This window comes from Microcaecilia unicolor, chromosome 7 (genome assembly GCF_901765095.1).
Source record: "Microcaecilia unicolor chromosome 7, aMicUni1.1, whole genome shotgun sequence".
Lineage (NCBI taxonomy): Eukaryota > Metazoa > Chordata > Amphibia > Gymnophiona > Siphonopidae > Microcaecilia > Microcaecilia unicolor.
In genome coordinates this window covers 192,946,906-192,967,189 of record NC_044037.1, presented here as the reverse complement: position 1 = coordinate 192,967,189, position 20,284 = coordinate 192,946,906, and the positions used below count along the sequence as shown (strand labels likewise).

At 44.4% G+C, this 20,284-nt stretch overlaps 1 protein-coding gene across 1 annotated transcript in view; it reads left to right on the top strand.

Annotated features, from left to right (window-relative positions):
- Positions 1 to 20,284, top strand: part of CPS1 (carbamoyl-phosphate synthase 1) — a 205,760-nt gene that overhangs the window by 94,625 nt on the left and 90,851 nt on the right. The window contains exons 21-23 of the mRNA XM_030209032.1: positions 4,229 to 4,405; positions 8,508 to 8,626; positions 15,720 to 15,861. Coding sequence (XP_030064892.1) covers positions 4,229 to 4,405; positions 8,508 to 8,626; positions 15,720 to 15,861 — 438 coding nt within the window. The remainder of the gene's footprint in view (positions 1 to 4,228; positions 4,406 to 8,507; positions 8,627 to 15,719; positions 15,862 to 20,284) is intronic.

Sequence of the window (20,284 nt, the reverse complement as noted above, 5' to 3'; positions counted from 1 at the left end):
TCAGGCTGATTTTATTTCAAACTTATCCAAAAGATTAGCTTCTAGCAGTGGTTCTCAAACCAGTCCTTGGACCCCCCCCCCCCCCCACCTTTGCCACTCAAAGTTTTAAGACTGCAAGTCTATCTTATACATATTCATTGATGATATCTTGAAAACTTGACTGGCTGGGGGTGTCCAGAGGACTTGGTTGAGAGCCCCTGGATTATAGCATTAAACATATTTGCTCTAGCATTTCTATGTCATGTAAAGTCCTCAGCTTATTCAAAATTGCAGTCATAAACTGTTACTAGCCATGGATGTTTTGAGCAGTAAAATATGGATGTTTCTGCAGTTTCCTGATAAAATCAATGCTAGGGTTAAAATAATGTTTTGTGGAATTTTGTATAATGTGGAATTTTACCCATATAGAGATTTAAGTGGAAAAAGTGAGGGTGGTCTTCCTCTTTTCTGGTCCTCCAAAATTCCTGCTTCTCCCTTCCCGCTATCACTCTTTTGATGCCCCAATCATATTTTGATCTATCTTTCACTCTTTCTTCCCCCACCTCCTGATCCCCAATCTACCTCTCCACCATTCTCTCTTCCCCTTATTCTACATCTTCCTTTCTTCACATCACTTTTCATTTTTCTGCTAATATTCCTCCTTTGTCTGTCCGCCCCGGGTGCACACCGCTGGGGGGTTGCCGCGCGCCTGTTGGCTCTTCGTTTTCATGCTCCCTCTGCCCCGGAACAGGTTACTTCCTGTTCCGGAAATGAAGAGCCGACAGGCGTGCGGCACCCCCCCCCCAGCGGCGTGCACCCGGGGGGGGGGGGGTTCTTTCACCGGGGGGGGGGTCATGCTGCAGCCGGGGGGTATTTCACCAGGGGGGGGTGCTGCACCCAGGGGGCAGGGCGCATCTGCGATCCGCCCCGGGTGGCAGCGCCCCTAGGAACGCCACTGCTTTCAGGTTCCTGTTTTTCCCTTTTCCTTCTACAAGTTCCTTTCTATTTCTGTCTTCCCTCAAATTCCTGTCTTCCAGGTTCTTCTAGTATCCCTCCCACATTCTTCTCCTAGGAGTAGCCTAGTGGTTAGTGCAGCAAACTTTGATCATGGGGAACTGGGTTTGAGTCCCACTGCAGCTCCTTGTGACTCTGAGCAAGGCACTTAACTCTCTACTGCCCCAAGTACAAATAAATACCTGTATATACCATGTAAACTGCTTTAAATATAGTTTCAAAAACAACAGAAAGGCTGTATATCAAGTCCCATTCCCTTTTCCCTATGTTCATCCCCTCCAAGTTCCTCTATTTTCTTTGGTACCTTTCCTGCCTCCTTCTTTCTCTCAAATTCTATTTCTGCTTCTTTCCCCTCATGTTTCTTCTCTGTCCCTTCTGGTTTCCTTTCCCCTCCCATGATCCTCCCTTCTTCTCCTTTCCCCACTGAAGATTCCTGTTTTGCTCCCTTCACACTTAATGTTTCTCCTTCTCTCTCATACCTTAACTTTTCTTTCCTGTGTTTCCTTTTAAGTTCCTCTCATTGCCCATCTTGTTGTGAGTGCTGCTCTTTCACTGGGTCATGGCAATGAAAGCAGGGCAGGATGCCAACAATTTGATGAAGATTAAGTGAGCAGGTGCTACTGGTTCCTACAGCTGCCTTCCCCTGCCTATGTACTTACGTTCTTGTCATGAAGTGCATGGGGGTATGAGAGGAGCAACTATAGGTGTTAGCAGCAGGAGAAGTGAGAAAATAGTGCTGTTGCAATACTTCACAAAAATCCTGACTTCAGTGATAGATGGATTAATTGGCCTAGATTTATCTCCAGACCTACATTTCCTTCATGGCAGAGCCACCAGGAACCTTTTACTGACCTGTGATCATATCACAGCTTAAATTTTAGCAAAGCCATTGACATGGTTCTGTACAGATGACATAAATAAACTGGGTGCTGTTGGTATGGGCCCTATAGTGATTGACTTGGTTAGGAACTAGTTGAGTGAAAAGTGACAGAAGGTAGTGGTAAATGGAGCTCACTCTGAAGAAAGGGATATTACCAGTGGTGTACCACAAGGTTCGGCTCTTGGGCTGGTCCTTTTTAACATTTTTGTGATAGGAGATCATATGATGCAATGAGCTGAGCAGCAGTGGTTCTTCTCAGCTCCTGGAGCATCCACACAATCAACCCATCGGGCTATCATCAGCGACTACCCCGACATCCAGGTAGAATAGAGCTTCTGCTTACTTAATGGACAAATTTCTAAATAAACCAACAGTGAGCATGGTTATTAAGTTTGGCAAAAAAGACAAGGAGAAATCGAGGCCTGCACCACCTGTAGATCCACATATGGTGGCGACTGGTAAAATAGAAGGAGAAGTACAGGAAAGTCTACTACGCTAAATTAAATAAACTGTGGTCACCATGCTAGACAACGGTCTTTCAGAAATTGAGTAACAATCTGTTACCAACTTTAATGGGGGAGTTACTGAGTTGGAGACTCAGGTGAGCTCTGCAGAGGACTCTGTGCACACTGCACTGGGAGATTTGGTCCAACTTCAAAAATTGATTTCTGGATTTGCAGGCAAAATAGATGACCTTGAGAACAGGTCTAGGAGAACAATATTTGTTTTATTGGTTTACTGGAGTCAGTGAAGGAAGAGGAACTGATAGATTTTTAGAGAAATGGCTTACTTGGAACTCCTAAATGGTTAAATCTGAGGCCTTACAGAATATTTCTATAGCTCAGATTTGGACTAATTTCCCTCTTAAGGAGACAACAGATGCTATTCGTTATTTAGGTGTCTATGCTCGGGCAGATACTAGGTTTTTGTACTCAGATAATATTTGTCCTTGTTGAAGAGCACACTGGAGAAACTTCATGTATGGGAAGCACTACCAATCTCTTGTTCTGGTTGTATTTTCCTGTATAATATCATTCTCGCACCAAGGTCGTTATATGTGCTCAAATCTTTACCACTTTACATAACGTTTCAAGAGCTATAGAGGCTACAAAGAGCTCTCTGAAAATTTTTGTGGGTGGGAAAATGCCTTAGAATTCCTTTACAAATATTGATGTTACCACATAATAGAGGTGGATGGGGACTATTGGATTTAGTGCTGTACAATTTATCATGTGGTCTTCTTTCAATGAGAGATTGGTTCACATTTTATCCCTGCTAAGTTGTAATCTCTTATCTTGCATCCTGCGTCTAAATTTACGTGCATATATTTCAAATAAATCTAATTAGTGCCATGAATTGGTTGTTAACAAGCCAATTATTTTATTTATTTTTATTATTTATTTGTTACATTTGTATCCCACATTTTCCCACCTATTTGCAAGCTCAATGTGGCTTACATAGAACCGTAAAGGCATTCACCAATTCCAGTATGAACAAATACAAAGTAATGTCGAGGTAGAATAAGGTTTGTATGTGACAAACGCGTTAGGGAATCGTAGAGAGGAAGAGTTATTTTTTGTCCATTACGAGCTATGGTTTTGTAGAGAGAAAGAGTTATTTTGTGTTTGTTCCAGGCCTTGGTTTCGTTGTGTTGCAGGGTGTAGTCATTTATGTTGGTTCGATAGGGTATTCCTTTTTGAATAGGTTAGTTTTGAGTGATTTTCCGGAAGTTTAGGTGGTCATACGTTATTTTCACGGCTGTTGGTAATGCATTCCATAGTTGTGCGATTATGTAGGAAAAGCTGGATGCATAGGTTGATTTATATATTGAGACAGGACATGGTACAAGAGGAAGGGATATGTAACACAACAATTATTGGCACTAATGAGCTCATTATTCAATTAAATTACACGAGCAAATTGGGCATGTGCCCAAATTTGTGGGCACAATTTTTTGCAACTTTTATAGAATTAGGGGTTAGTGTGTGCTAATGTCCGTTAGCACACACTAAGGTTTAGTAAAAGGGCCCCTAAATAATTTAAGGTACACTATTTAACCAAATACGCTGTAATGAATGCACATCCCTTCTGAGTACTGTAACTGTAGTGACTGGACTAGGTAAGAGGGAGGAATGTATTCAAAATGGGGACTTGGTACCATAGCTCCAGTAGACACTGATTCCAGTTGAGTTGGAAGCCTAGATGACCAGGAAGAAACTACTTGGTAAAAAAAAAATTGTAAGGTACCGTCAATACTATCTTCTGGGTACTCTTTCCCCTTTAACTGTTGCTTGTTACTTTTACACAGAGAAAAGAACATGATAATCATAGTTTCCTTAAACTGCTGTTTTTCAGGTTATGGCTATTGGGCGTACATTTGAGGAAAGCTTCCAGAAGGCCCTGAGGATGTGTCACCCATCTATAGATGGCTTCACAGCGCGCTTGCCATTGAATAAAGAATGGCCAGCAGATTTAAATCTGCAGAAAGAAATGGCCGAGCCTTCCAGTACACGTATCTATTCAATGGCCAAGGTACTGTAATGATGGAGAAAAGACTATGATGTTCACTCTGCTCGTTTGGCCTGTATAGCCTCTAGTCCCATCTCTTAGTGACTGCAAAAATTTTAAATAGTTTCAACTGGAAATAGTTCTTCTGACATTTTTAACTCTTGAACCATAGAGAAAATTCTCTGGTGTTTTTTTTTTTTTTTTTTTTTACAAGATTTGGTATAATGCTCTTCAATCTAATATCAAAGCAGTTTACAAAAACCAAAGTGTGAGTATAACTCAAAGACAGGACATGGTACAAGAGGAAGGGATATGTAACACAACAAATTCTACCAGAGAAAACCAATATATAACTGAAACACATAAGGAAAGACTTAATGAGAAATCATTTAAGCATTAAAATAAGTTTAGGACAAGTTAAAAGCCTGACTAAAAAGCTATAGTACTCATTTTCAAAGCACATAGACTTATAAAGTTATGTGAAGGGGGCACCTATATATGGGTACAGTGGGTTTCTGGTGAGTTTTGGAGGGATCACAGTTTTCATCACAAGTGTAATAAGTAGGGGGAGGTATGGGCCTGGGTCTTCTGTGCTAGACTACTCCAGGGACCTGCATGCTGCTCTAATGGACCTGAGTATAACATCTGAGGCTGATATAGAGGCTGGTAAGTAATGTTTTTAATCACAATTGTTTTTGGGGGGGTGGGTGGGAGGGGGTTAGTGACCACTGGGGGAGTAAAGGAAGGTCATTCCTGATTCTCTACAGGGGTCATCTGGTCATTTAGGGCACTTTTTTGTGGCTTATTCATTAATAAAACAGGTCTGGACCAAAACATCCAGCTTATAGCCCTGGATGTTTTTGTTTTGTTCCATTATGGCAAAAAAACGTCCAAGTGTTAGGAATGCCCAGATCCTGCCTTAACACACCCCTGGCACGCCCCCTTGTGATTTGAACACACTTGGTTTCGAAAATACCAATTTAGATGTTTTTGTGAGAAAAACGTCCAAATGCAGATTTATACCACTTTTTGGACTTTTTGTCTCTTTTGAAAATTAGCTCCACAGTAACATATGTAACTTTGTAAGTCTATGTGCTTTGAAAATGAGCCTCTATATCTTCACCTCTCCTTTGAATTTCTTAATATGAGCTTTCTTGCCATATGTCTCGCAGGAGAACATCTCAAAGGAAAGGTGCCACTGTAAGAGCAGTTTAGTCTTAGCCTAAATATATTTGGGATAGCCAGAAGGTGTGCTTGCAAAGATCTTAGGCAGTGGGACTGGACAGAGGGAATTAAAGCCAAGTGTAAGTAAACAGATGCCAAGTTACCCAGTTCCAAGCTGGAGACTTTTTGGGCAGTCCTGAGCTGGCGTAGGGTTTGCCATAGACCCCTGATGGCGAACCTATGACACGCGTGTCAGCACTGACACGCGTAGTCATTTTCGATGACACACGGCGCCGCCGCAGTGTGGTCCGCCCAGTGCTCCCCTGCTCGCTCCCTGCTGTTTGCACCGATCCCTGCCTCGTAAAACTTATTTTTTCGCGAACCGGCAGACTGAAGAAATAAAACAAACAGCTGACAGGCTTGCCTCCTTCGATCGCGTCGGCCGCTTCCTTTCCCTGCATTCTGAGCACGTCCTGCCCTCCTCTGATGTCATTTCCTTTCCTCGAGGGCGGGACATGCTGAGAATGCAGGGAAAGGAAGCGGCCGACGCGATCGAAGGAGGCAAGCCTGTCAGCTGTTTGTTTTATTTCTTCAGTCTGCCGGTTCACGAAAAAATAAGTTTTACGAGGCAGGGATCGGTGCAAACAGCAGGGGAGGGTGAGCAAGTGGGGCTGGGGGGGGGGGGTTGTGTGGCCAATTGGGGCTGGGGGGGGGGGTTGTGTGGCCAATTGGGGCTGGGGGGGGTTGTGTGGCCAATTGGGGCTGGGGGGTGTGTGTGGGCAAGTAGGGCTGGGGGTATGTGTGTATGGGCAAGTGGGGCTGGGCAAGTGGGGCTGGGGTTTGAATGATCTCAGGGGCAGGTGGAGGCTGGGGCGAGTCACTGGACATTGAAGGGAGGGGGAGGATAGGGGGCAAAAGAGAATCGCTGGACATGGAGGGGATGGGATAGTAGGGTAGGGGAGAGAGGAGAATGGAGAATTGCTGGACATGGATGGAAGGGGAAGGCAGGGAAGAGAGAATTGCTGGACTTGGATAGGAGAGGAGGGCAGGGGAGAGAGGAGAATCACTGGACATGGGAGGGGAGGGGAGAGGAGACATGCTGGACATGGATGGAGGGGAGGGAAGATAGGAAGGAGATGCACATGGATGGGATGGCAGGAGAGGAAGGAGAAATGCTGGAAATGGATGGAGAGGAGAGCAGGAGATAGAGGAGAATTGCTGGACATGGATGGATGGAGGGGTTGGCGGGGAGAGAGGAGAAATGCTGGACATGGAAGAAGAAAGGAGGAAAGTAAAGAAATAAATGGAAAGGAAGCCCTGGAAACGGAGTTAAGAGAACAGATAGAGAGCAGCAGAATCAGACACTTGGACCAGTATGGATAGAAAACAGTCACCAGACAACAAAGGTAGAAAAAAATTATTTTATTTTCATTTTAGTGTTTGGAATTTGTCCAATTTCAGAATTTACATCTGTTGTCTTATTTTGCACTGGGTATACTGGAGCTGTAACATCTTACAGAAATGATTTATAATGAAAAAAAATCACAAGTTATTGTTTTTCTCCTATACTAGTATATTTTCAATGATGTCTGTTTATATGCGCCATGGCTGATATAAGGGGTGTGGCTAATGTGGGTGTGGCTATCATAGGGGTGGAGCCATATGTGGTGACCCCAACCATAATGAGTACCGGCACCTTTTTTTCTACAAAAAATGCACTGGGTCCGCCCTCCCTCCTCGCTCCCGGAAACTAACCTTAAAGCCTCCTTTCACGTCGCAGCAAGCAGCAGCAGGGCAGGCCACTCCTTCCTTCCGTGTCCCGCCCTCGCCTGACGTAACGTCCGCGAGGGCGGAGCACAGAAGGAAGGAGGAGAGGTCTGCCCTGCTGCTGCTTGCTGCGACGTGAAAGGAGGCTTTAAGGTTAGTTCTGGGCCCGGTAGCGGGTGGAGGGGGGGGGGCCCAGCAACCTCGGGTGGGCAGCGATCTCGGGTAGGGGGGGCCCGGGGGCGGTCCTAGTAGCAGTGATTTTTCTCGAAGTGACACACCACCCGAGTTATGCTCGGTTTTTTGGCGAATTTTGACACATCAAGCTCAAAAGGTTGCCCATCACTGCCATAGACCAATGTTTGGTGTGCTGCTCACTGATCATTGGGAAGGAATATGTTTAGCATACATTTGCATGCTACTTGCGCTGAGCCCTGTTTTGCATGCATTTACATGCTAGTTGCATTCAGAGCCTACGAGTGTGTTGTTTCACACACTTGGGGGCTCTTATCATGGGGCAGTAGCAAACGCAGCTGCTAGTATGACCCTAATAGTCTCTAGCGCCTGCATTTGCTTCTGATCACTGGCCCATCAGTCTTAGTGCTTTCACCCTTCCTGCTCAAGACTGAAATGGTTGTTCAACATGTCAAAAAGCCAAAGTTATATCAGACAGGAATGCTAAATTGTAGGGGTACAGCTGTAAGTAGTATATTTTGTGGTGTTAATGTACTTTGATATTTAGTTTTTATTTATTTATTTATTAGGCTTTATTTACCACCTTTTTGAAAGAATTCACTCAAGGCGGTGTACAGTAAGAATAGATCAGACATGAGCAATAGACAATTACAGCAGTAAAAATATTCAAAAACAATACAAAGTATGGTATGATATACTATTTACAATGTCAACACAATACGAAATAGAACATTATAGGTGATAGCGAAGGGTAAAGCAAAGATGTAATATATAGAAGGGTAAGAAAGTAGGAAGAGTTAGAAAGTAAGGTAATTGATTTAAAGAAAGTTGCACATGAGGTCAGAGAAATGGTTAAATGTTATCTTAGCTAGGGTAGGAGTGGATAAACATGTCCTGCTGCAGCATATGCAGCCTGAGTACTCCTTGTGTGTGTGAGTGAGACTAAGGAGTTAGTTACTTCTAGTTGTTGTCTGAAACCTTTGTCTCCTCTCCCATGTGGCAGGCTCTGTCTGACAAAGTTCCCATAGATGATATTTACAAACTGACAGCTATTGACAAGTGGTTTCTCTATAAGATGCAAGGCATTTTGGATATGGAGAAGGAACTGAAGGAGAGTAAAAGGTACGTCAGGTACACCAATTTGTAGGATTCCTCAATTCACTGTTGTACCACTTGCAAACTACTATAAAAAGTTTCTTAATAAAAGTAATTAGCCTCAGCCTTGGAGAAATTGTACATAATAATTGCTTAAACTACAGTGCTTTTGGATGTTTGTAAAGTACAAACTAGATCAGGCAAAATATGTATTTTAAAGCTTTCTATGATCATTCTACTTACTGAGCCTCTTTAATGATTCCATATGTTCCCATGTGGACTCTATGTTCTCTTAATGATTTTCAGTTGTTTTTTCCTTCTGTCTCATGGTACGACTTGATGTTATGTGCCAGAGTGCCTTTCATTTTTTAGCACCACACCTATGGAATAGTCTCTAACAAAACGTTTAAGAGAAGACGAATCCTTTACTGTTTTCAAATCTCTATTGAGGACTCATTTATTTTGCTTGGCCTATATGGAATAGGAATTGGGGTATCTGGTAATAGATTTGGTGTGTGCTGATAAAACTGGGACCAATATTCAGATTGCAGGAGGGAGCCCAGTTAATTCCCGTAGTCGATGGTCAGCCCAGATATTGAATACCAGGTTGTTTCTGGTGACTGGCATTGAATATTTGGGTGTGTTTTGGTCGGTTTAAATTTAACCAGCCAAGCCAGTATTCAGAGCTGGCGGTTAAGTTTAAACTAGCCACAGATATTCCTGCTATTTTGGCAGCCTAATTTGACCACCAAACTTAGCTGGGAATGTGGTGACTATTAGTGGATAGCCAGTTATATCGCGTGATAAAACCGGTTATCCACTAAGCGCTAACTGGCAATATTCAGTGAGAGATAACCGGTGATCACCCGCTGAATATTACTGGATAGCCAGTTGAGTGCCTTTCAACTGGCCAGCAGCCATTCCTGGCTGGTTAAATGGTTTTAAATATCAGGAGGACTGTGTTCTTTCTTTTTAAATATTATAGTTCGTTTTCATTTTCTGTTTATATTTTTAACGTAAACTGCTTTGATCTGTAATGCAGCAACAGCGGTACATCAAGAATAAATGGCATAACACACCTTAATCATAAAACCAAGCAACTGACTACTGTTTATTTTATGACATAGATCATTCAGCTGGTGTAATTGGACAGTTAATGAAACGTTAGAATAGCTATTAACTCATAGAACAGGTGGACCACAGCAGCAGTGTGGTCTTCTCAAACTGCTTTAGAAATGTGGCTGATCCCTACACTGAAGGAACCACTTACAGGACAATATAGCTCTTTCCCCATGCCTGTTCACTAGGCTTTCCATTCCAGAATCAACCATTTTGGTGGCTTTCATGATATTGTATTTTTACTTATATCATTTGATACTCCACTCTTTTAATATAAATCAAACAGAGTGGTTTACAAAATGGTCCAGCTATTAAAAAAATATGAGTTCAATCAAACATATAAACGGCGAGTGACCGTACTCACTCGCAAATGCGCAGTAGAGACCTTCTCTGCCCCACCCCCACGTCAATACGTGATGATGGGGGGCGGAACACAGAGGGTCTGTACTGTGCATTGCTGAGGGAGGGACACCGCCATCTAACGCTCCCCCCACCCGAGTCGCCGCCGCCACCCACCTTCTACCCGGTCGGGCCCTCGCTCCACTATTGAAACAGCGAGGGTCCGGGAACGCAGCACTGAGCTCTGCTGAGCTGCCGACATCGCCCTTCCTTCTTCTTCTCTGCCTCTGTCCTGCCCTCGATGACGTTACGTCACACGAGGGCGGGACAGGCAGAGAAGAAGAACGAAGGCCGACGTCGGCAGCTCAGCAGAGCTCAGTGCTGCGTTCCCGGACCCTCGCTGTTTCAATAGCGGAGCGAGGGCCCGGCCGGGTGGAAGGTGGGTGGTGGCGGCTCGTGGGGGGGGGGGCACGAACTCGGAGGGGGAGGGGCAGCGGCGAACTCGGCGGTGGGGGCGGGCCTTTCAACCCCCCCTTCCTATACCGTTTTACGGGCTCAAAGTCTAGTATAATATAAAATGCCAAGTGAGCCATGCAAATTAATATAACAAAACATGTATTCTACAATCAGTCATCATTCATTTGTCCAAACCCTCCAAATAGTAATATGTCCATGTGCCATTCCAGCCACTCATGCTCCTGAGAACTGAGAAAGGGACCGAAATCAGCAATTTGGTTCACATTGGCCACTGTTTTATAGTGATACTCTTTAAGCTACCAAACTGTGCTGAATTCATTCCACAGAGCTAGAAGTGAATAAGTTAGTACTGCTAACATAGTAACGTGATAGTAACATAGTAGATGACGGCAGAAAAAGACCTGCACGGTCCACCCAGTCTGCCCAACAAGATAAACTCACATGTGCCATTTTTTGTGTATACCTTACCTTGATTTGTACCTGTCTTTTTCAGGGCACAGACCGTATAAGTCTGCCCAGCACTATCCCCTCCTCCCAACCACCAGCCCCGCCTCCCACCACCGGCTCTGGCACAGACCGTATAAGTCTGCCAAGCACTATCCTCACCTCCCAACCACCAGCCCTGCCTCCCACCACCGGCTAAGCTTCTGGGGATCCCTTCCTTCTGAGGAGGATTCCTTTGTGTTTATCCCACGCATGTTTGAATTCCGTTACTGTTTTCCTCTCCACCACCTCCCGTGGGAGGGCATTCCAAGCATCCACCACTCTGTCTGTGAAAAAATACTTCCTGACATTTTTCTTGAGTCTGCCCCCCTTCAATCTCATTTCATGTCCTCTAGTTCTACCGCCTTCCCCTCTCCGGAAAAGGTTCGTTTGCAGATTAATACCTTTCAAATATTTGAACGTCTATATCATATCACCCCTGTTTCTCCTTTCCTCCAGGGTATACATGTTCAGGTCAACAAGTCTCTCCTTATACGTCTTGTAACGCAAATCTCATACCATTCTCATAGCTTTTCTTTGCACCGCTTCCATTTTTTAAACATCCTTCACAAGATACGGCCTCCAAAACTGAACACAATACTCCAGGTGGGGCCTCACCAACGCCTTATACAGGGGTATTAAAACCTCTTTTCTTCTGCTGGTCACCCTATGTTGATGCATTCAGTTCCCCAGTCAACTTTTGAAGTAGACTAAGCATGACAATTAATGAAGCTAGATTTGTAACCAAAGGCATACCCTAATACCAGTTGGGATTTATCAGTGGGGTAAAATATCTGCTCACACTGTAATATAGCTCTTATCATTAGTTCAGGGTTTTTCTGCAGAATCTATGGCTCCCTAAAATATGTCTCTGTTTAATGCTTGAGCCAAATATGGTACATTCTTATGAATCTCTTTTAGTCATCTGCCTGAGTGCCTGAGTTCTTCAATCCGTATAACTTATTGTCATTCTTTAAAACAGTGATACTTTCCTTATAAATCTTTCCTATTTTTATGGTCATATAAAGTGACCAGCAGTACTAAATTGAAGACCAGTCTTATTCCTTTTCTGATCTGAACTTCTTTTTGTAGTTTATGAAGCCAGCCTGTAAGATTATTATTTTTCAGTTTCCTTGGTGGTGTCTCAGTTGTGCAGAACTACATTCTCACCAGAAGAGGATGCTAAAAACTCACAGTTTGGAACCAGGCAAAGTAATAAAGTGGGCATGAAAGAGAGCATGGCGTAAATTTGTTATGGAAACATTTTGTTACTGAAGCTATGCTTTCCTTTTAACAAGACTTTTTAATTATGCATTTCTTGGATTAGAAAGCAAGTTGGTTTGCTAGTAGAAAGGAAAACAAATGGCCAGGATACAAAGTCTGCTGTGCGACACCCTTTATTATAACCATTCTGATGTCATGTTTCAAAACTCTTTGTTGGCCATTTCCTACCTTCAGGGTTATCAGTAATCTAAACTCCTTCACTGTTTCTTGTAATTGCTGCAAGAAAGCCTAGGCCAGGAGCAGGCAGCCTTTATATACAGAGGGCTGCATGAATGTCAGCACTATCCCTGACAGGCCACAACATTACATAATGTCGGAACTGGAAATGCACAGAGCTCCATAGACCTTCTGTGATAAATTCACAAATAAGTAAAAATTTAACTAAAAATGACGGAAACAAACTGCTAGTGACTATTCTGAAAATATTTTTGAAATATAGTATTTAAAACTACCAAAACTCTGATTAATGGCATTTTCTGTGTATACTTCCCGTGGCCTCGCAGGCTACATAAAATTCAATGGCAGGCCACAATTGGCCTACGGGCTGCAGATTGCCCACCAGTTGCCTAAGCAATACTTAGTTCTCACTCAGAAGGGGTGTGGTATATTAGAGTTAAATTAGCATCTTTTTAGCATTGTCTCAGAGCATACAATTCTGAAAAAGGTAATAGGGTAGGAGTAGATAAAAAAGAAAGAGCTGGAATAATATCATTCGACATATAATTAGGCTGGTGGTACTGCACATCAAAATTTACCTCTGTTTACTAAGCCGTGCTAGTGGCTACCAATTTTATGAAACTTGAAACTTGGAGCATAATTTTAACCGCAGATAGTATGGGCTGTTTTCAAAGACTGCATTTCTGCACCTTTAAAAATAGGATAACGTGATTAGAGTTTAGTGTTGCCCTACAATCAATAATCATTAGTCAAGTGATCTTTTCATTTTGGTATAAATACTGGTAATATTTGATATGTGATATGATTCAGCACTGTTTGCGAGTTGATGATGCATAAGGGGGTGATGGAAGTTCTCCTGGTAATTGCAATACAACAGACATTACACAAGTTACTTAGGAGGCAATTCTGTAAGTGGATGCATGGCACAATTCTGTTCTATAATGGCATCTGGGCACCCAGATAACATTATAGAATACTAGTATAACCCAGCAATGCTGTGCCTTAAATTCTTAGACCTGGCATAACCTGAACCATATAAATGCAACAGACACATGGAACTTACAGCATTTTGTAAGATCTTTGTATATGTGGCAGCCCCTCCCATGCTCTGCCCATGCCCCACCCATGCTCCACCCATGTGTATGCCCCCTTGCATATTTATGTGCTATGCCACTAATGCACACCCTTGCAGAATTACCAACAAAGGTGCCAGGATTCTGGACATTTGTGCATGCAAGTGATAATTAAATGCAGGCACCCAGTTATAGAAGTGGCCTTTTAATAACTTTCCCTAGCTTTTCTGTCCCATGTGAAAATGTCCTTATCTAGGAACATTTCTTTGGTTTATGCTTATTGTTTATTATTACAGATTAAGTTCAAAGATTGCAGGATAGAATATCATTCTACTTTTACATCTGATTAGTAACCATTCTGATGGAGCACTTGGCAATAAGCTTATAAATTCTGCCAATGTTGTACTCCTCTCTCTTCTTTTACTTCCTGGAAACACCATCTATCACTTCTGCACTGTAGACACTTAGCAGAACAAAGAACCTGGAAAGTGTGTCTAACTGCTTCTATTTGATATTAAACTGGGCACATATTTCAGAACGTGTGTGCATATTGGCCAAGTCGTGCATCCCATCAGTGATGTGTGCCTAGCTTGTTAAAATATAAGCATCAGTGAATATGTACACTGGAAGGTGACAAGCACTAAGGCGCCAAAACGCAAAAGTTCCTGTTAAAAAACCTAAGCATTTAGATCCCTGGTAAAAGTTACCACGTTTGAAATAACGAGCAATGCTCAAAGGAAATCTCATGCAAATGAGCTGCTTGCAATTACAGCACACAGTTCATTAGGGAAAGTGCTAGTGCATGTGTAGAACAGTCACCTGCTAAGCAGCGCAGGCATAGAACAGTCACTCACTAAGCGTAGATGCTATGCACATGCCCAGAACTGCATGTGATATGGACGCACCTCCACAACGTTTCATTGCCACACATGACTTTCATAATGCACATTTAAGCAATAACCTACCCGGTGTGTGAAAGTTTCTTTTTGTGGAGTTCCATGCCAACTTTCATGCCCCAGGAGGTTTATTGTTTATATGTGCATGTATAAAAGCCGTGTGTAGCTTGTTTTCAAATCTGTGGGTGCTGTGGGCACACCTCCACAACAAGCTTTCTTGTTCCTACGACAACTTCACAGTGCTGTTACATGTGCAAATACTGTTTAAATATGACAGCACACTGCTCTGCCGACAAGCCTCTGTCATGCTACAACAGCTCCAGACCTCCCGTAAATATTTGCCCTTTAAAGGTAGGCGCTTCAGTGTATCGCTCAGAAACGGCTGTGCATCACTCGGAATGCTCATTTTAATACTAATCTGCTCATTGTAATACATTTGCATGCGATTCACATTGGCTGCTACTGCTAACAGTAAAAACCATGCAGAACTTCTTTGTGAATTATTCGCTGAATGACAGGCGTGCTAAACTGGATTGAACCAGTCAAAACTGGATGTTCCTAGCACAGTAAGCTTTGCGCATCAGTGCCAAAGCCTGTTTACAAAACCTAAGGGGCCCTTTTACTAAGCTGCATAAGCATCTACGTGTGCCCAATGCACGCCAAAATGGAGTTACCGCCCGGCTACCGCGTGGCTCTTGCTGTAATTTTTTATTTTTGGATGCACGTATCAGACGCATGCCAAGTGGCATTTGACGAGCGTAGGTCATTACCACCCAGTTACCGCATGAGACTTTACTGCTAGGTCGATGGCTGACGGTAAGGTTTCAGACCCAAAAAGGATGCGCAGCAATTTTCATTTTGCCGCATGTCCATTTTTGGCAAAAATAAAAAAAGCATTTTTTTGCAGGTGTGCTGAAAAATGATTCTGTGCGTGCCCAAAACACACGCCTACACTACCGCAGGCCATTTTTCAATGCACCTTAGTAAAAGGACCCCTAAGACACCTTTAAATTTCTAGTAGTGTATGCAGTTTATCCCTAGACTCATGTCTTAGGGAGGTGAAAAATCCTAAAAAGGAAATGTCCAGTTAACCCTAGGAGAATGTTCTGTATATCACCAGTGTTCAACCTACGTATTTACTCATATATGTCTCTGTATTCATACTGAGGATGCTGAGAGCAGAAGAGTTATAAAAGGAGGGATCAGAGGGTAGCAGTTCTCTGGCACAAACATATTTTCCTAAAGCCTCTCATTTTTCCTGTGATACTTTAGTGAATCTCTCTCAGCGGAGACAATCAGCAGGGCTAAGCAGATCGGTTTCTCAGACAGACAAATTGGGAAATGCTTGGGGCTGACTGAAACTCAGACCCGAGAACTCAGACTGAAGAATAACATTAAGCCCTGGGTGAAACAGGTAAGCCAAATTTTCTTCACCAGCAATGATGTGTCTTTATTTTGGATTCTCTTTGGCTTAACTTGTGTGTCATAAACTAGACAGTGTACCTGAATGTGACTCACCTTGAGCTACTACTCAAAAAGGTGTGAGCAAAATCCAAATAAATAAAAATAAATTGTATTTTATGATCTTTGCACATTGCTGTGCACTTCTGGAAAGCTAAATGCAAACAAATGAGTGAAAGAGAGAGAGAGAGAGAGAGAGAGAGAGAGAGAGCTACATAAGAGGGAAAGAACTGAAGAAAGGCAAAAAGATTAGTACTGAAAAACTATAGGCTGGTTAGTTTTACCTTGGTGGTGGAAAATGAATGAAGAGAGGGTAAATATTATAGCTAGTGTCAGCAGGTTGTAGAATCCAAAATAGCATTGCTATATCAGAGAGAAATAATGATAAAAATATGTCCCAATTTATTTGATTGGGAGAATTATACCAAGAGTATCAAATGGACAATGGGACCAATATTCAAAGGATTTATGCTCCAAAATTTGAGTTATGCTCATAAATTGGCCTCTTTGAAAATTTACTAGGGCTGAATGCATAACTTTATACTAAAAATGATTAATGTCCAACCCACGGAGGTCATCGCTTTAAAAAACAAAATGCTGACTGCTGTAGGCAGAATTAGTCCCAGTTATTCAATGCTGGGCTATGTCTAGGCACCAGCACTGAATATCTGGGGCTAATTTCAAAAGAACTGGCTGCTGGAGCTTATGTGGGTCCTGGCTGAGTATAGGCACAGAGGTTTTCTGATTCTCCCTATGCCCCCTCTCTCCCTTCCCAAAGATAAAGCAAGTCCATGCCCAAGTCATCCCACCCACCCACCCACCTTGTCTTCGGGGGGGGGGGGGGGGAGGAGAGAAGGAGGTGGAGGAGAGACCAGGACTGGCCGGGGGAGGGGGAGGAGACCTAGAATCCTTGAACTAGCAATCTGGAAGTTAACAGCGCACTGGCCATTATTCATACCAGTGCCTGGTTAGCTCGGTGGCTAAAGTTAGGATAGGCTTTTTACTGTCCTAACTTTAGCCATTCACTTAACCGGTTAGGTCAGGGTTGTTTTGTGGTAATATTCAGTGTAGAGGTGTAGCCAAACTCGGTATTTTGGATGGGCCCAGAGGTAAGTTGGATGGGCCTTTCCACATTCACGTGCCCCCTCTCTCCTCAACCACACACCACAAATATATTCTCGAAGATATTATTTTAAAGCACAAGAGTTTTTTTTCATCTACCCCACATCTTCTCCCTCTCCTCTGTGGAGTCCCAGCATCTGCAGTCCTGTCTCTGAACTCCATCCCTCCCCGATGTCGGTACAGGCGTACTCGGCTCCTGCAGTGTTTCATTCTCGCTGATTGCGCTGGTCCCGCAGGCTTCCATCTGCCATGTCCTGCCCTCGCTGACATCATTGCCTGTTTCCTGACTGGAAGAATGCGGCGGATGAAAGCCTGCGGGGCCGGCACAAGCAGCGAGAATGAATCACTGCAGGCACTGAGAACACCTGTACCAACACTGGGGAAGGAAGAGGTTCAGAGACCGGAGTGCAGATGCTGGGATGATGTGGAGGAGAGGGAGGAAGAGAGCAGTGTGGCGCTGCAACTTGGTGGGCCTGAGCCAAGATTGGGTGAGCCTGTGCCCACCCAGGCCCACCCATAGCTACCCCACTGATTCAGTGGGACTTTCTGGTTACGTTCCACTGACAATCAGCACTTAGGCAGCCATAAGTGATTTAACTAGGCCAGTGGCGTACCAAGGGGGGGGGGCGGTGGGGGCGGTCCGCCCCGGGTGCCAGTGGGTGGGGGGTGCTCCGCTCCCGCCGCCTCCCGTGGCCATTCCCGTGGCGCCACACATTTAAAAAACCGGCGAAGCAGCGTCGCAGGCAACGCCTCATGCCCTGCTTGTAAAAAAAAAAAAATCTAATCTCTTTCCTCCTTCTCCTCCTCGTCTTGACGTCTTGACGTCGACTCGGGCCTTCCATGATTGGAAGGCCGAGTCGACGTCAAGACGAGGAGAAGGAAGGAGATTTGATTTTTTTTTTTACAAGCAGGGCACAAGGCGCTGCCTGCGACGCTGCTTCGCTGGTTTTAACGGGACTGAGGTGGGGAAGGAGAGGGGTGAAAGGGACTCGGGTGGGGGTGTTCAGAGGGGAGAAGGGGACTGGGGTGGGGATCTCAGAGGGGAGAAGGGGAGGGGAGAAGGGGACTGGGGTGGGGGTGTTCAGAGGGGAGAAGGGGACTGGGGTGGGGATCTCAGAGGGGAGAAGGGAAGGGGAGGGGCAAAAGGGACTCGGTTGGGGGTGTTCAGAGGGGAGAAGGGGACTGGGGTGGGGATCTCAGAGGGGAGAAGGGGAGGGGAGAAGGGGACTGGGGTGGGGGTGTTCAGAGGGGAGAGGGGACTGGGGTGGGGGTCTCAGACAGGGGAGGGGAGAAGGGGACTGGGGTGGGGATCTCAGAGGGAGAAGGGAAGGGGAGGGGAGAAGGGGACTGGGTTGGGGGTGTTCAGAGGGGAGAAGGGGATTGGGGTGGGGGTCTCAGAGGGGAAAAGGGGAGGGGAGAAGGGGACTGGGGTGGGGATCTCAGACAGGGGAGGGGGAGGGGAGAAGGGGACTGGGTGGGGATCTCAGAGGGGAGAAGGGGACTGGGGTGGGGATCTCCGAGGGGAGAAGGGAAGGGGAGGGGAGAAGGGGACTGGGGTGGGGGTGTTCAGAGGGGAAAAGGGGACTGGGGTGGGGGTCTCAGAGGGGAAAAGGGGAGGGGAGAAGGGGACTGGGGTGGGGATCTCAGACAGGGGAGGGGGAGGGGAGAAGGGGACTGGGGTGGGGATCTCAGAGGGGAGGGGAGAAGGGGACTGGGATGGGGGTGTTCAGAGGAGAGAAGGGGACTGGGGTGGGGGTCTCAGACAGGGGAGGGGAGAAGGGGACTGTGGTGGGGGTCTCAGACAGGAGAAGGGGAGGGGAGAAGGGGACTGGGGTGGGGGTGTTCAGAGGGGAGAAGGGGGCTGGAACTGGGGGCTGAAAAAAGTGGCAGAGAGAGAGAGAGGGGACAGATCCTAGATGGAAGGGGGAGCGAGAGGGAGGGCAGACCCTGGATGGATGGGAGAGGGAGGGCAAATGGTGGATTGAAGGGGCAAAGAGAAAGGGCAGGCAGTGGATGGAAGGGACGGCAGAGAGGGCAGACACTGGATGGCAGAGAGAGAGAGAGAGAGAGAGAGTGAAGACAGATGCTGGATGGAAAGAAGATGAGGAAAGCAGAAACCAGAGACAACAAACTGTAAATAAAATATATTTTTTTATTTTTTTTGCTTTAGGATAAAGTATTGTAGATGTGTTAAATGTTATAATAGAACATGTAAATAAGGTAATCTTTTTATTGGACTAATTTTAATACATTTTGACTAACTTTCGGAGAACAAAACCCCCTTCCTCAGGTCAGGATAGGATACTGTAACAGCACTATACTGTACTGACCCGAGAATGGAGGTTTTGGCTTCTGAAAGCTAAATGTATTAGTCCAATAAAATGTTATTATTTTACTTTCTATATTTGTTTTATTTCTATTTGTTAATTTGTAAAGTGGTGATTGGTACTTGTTAGGTTTTTTTTTTCAAATTTACATCTGCTGTCTTTATATTTTGCACAGTACTAGGGGACAGTTTCTGTTTCTGTGGTGTTGCATTGTATGCAGAGTCTGGCATTGGGGGTTCAGTTTAATTTTTGTCTAAATAGAAAGTTTATGATTACTTATCTATAGTGGATTAGGGTGTATCTGTGTTTGTGAAAAAGACATGGCTTTCAGTTGGCATTGACTGTGCAGGATCTACGATCTGTACTATTCTGTCTGGTTTAGTTTTACAATAGGTGAATTGATGTTCTAATGCTCACTGTAGTGTTTAAGATGCTTTCCTTTTCCTTGTGTGACTCGTAGAAATGACTGCTTATGGTATGGTAGAATTGCTCTATAGGTCCTGAGTGTTTTGTATTCTCGGCATGCCTAGTACTGGATTTGGGGGGGGGGGGGGGGTGTTAAAAAATGACCGGCCCCGGGTGTCAACTACCCTAGGTACGCCACTGAACTAGGCATAAGCCTCTCCTGCCTGGTTAAATTGCTTTGAATATTGGGTAGAAAATTTCACTAAACTCCTAAATTTAGGAATGGAAAAAGTGAGTGTCAACAGGAATGAATTTAGGGTAGAGATTAAAAGTTTAGAACTTAGCATTGATTTTCAGCACTAGGCTCATAAACTAGGCAAATAAATGGCAGGCTTAAATTTATAAGTATAACTTTTAAGTTCCTACGGTAAATTAGTGCTCACCAGTCTTCCTGCGGCTGCAATCCCAATTTGCTGTGTTAGTTCTGAATTTACTTGTGTTGGTCTCATATCAGGACACTTT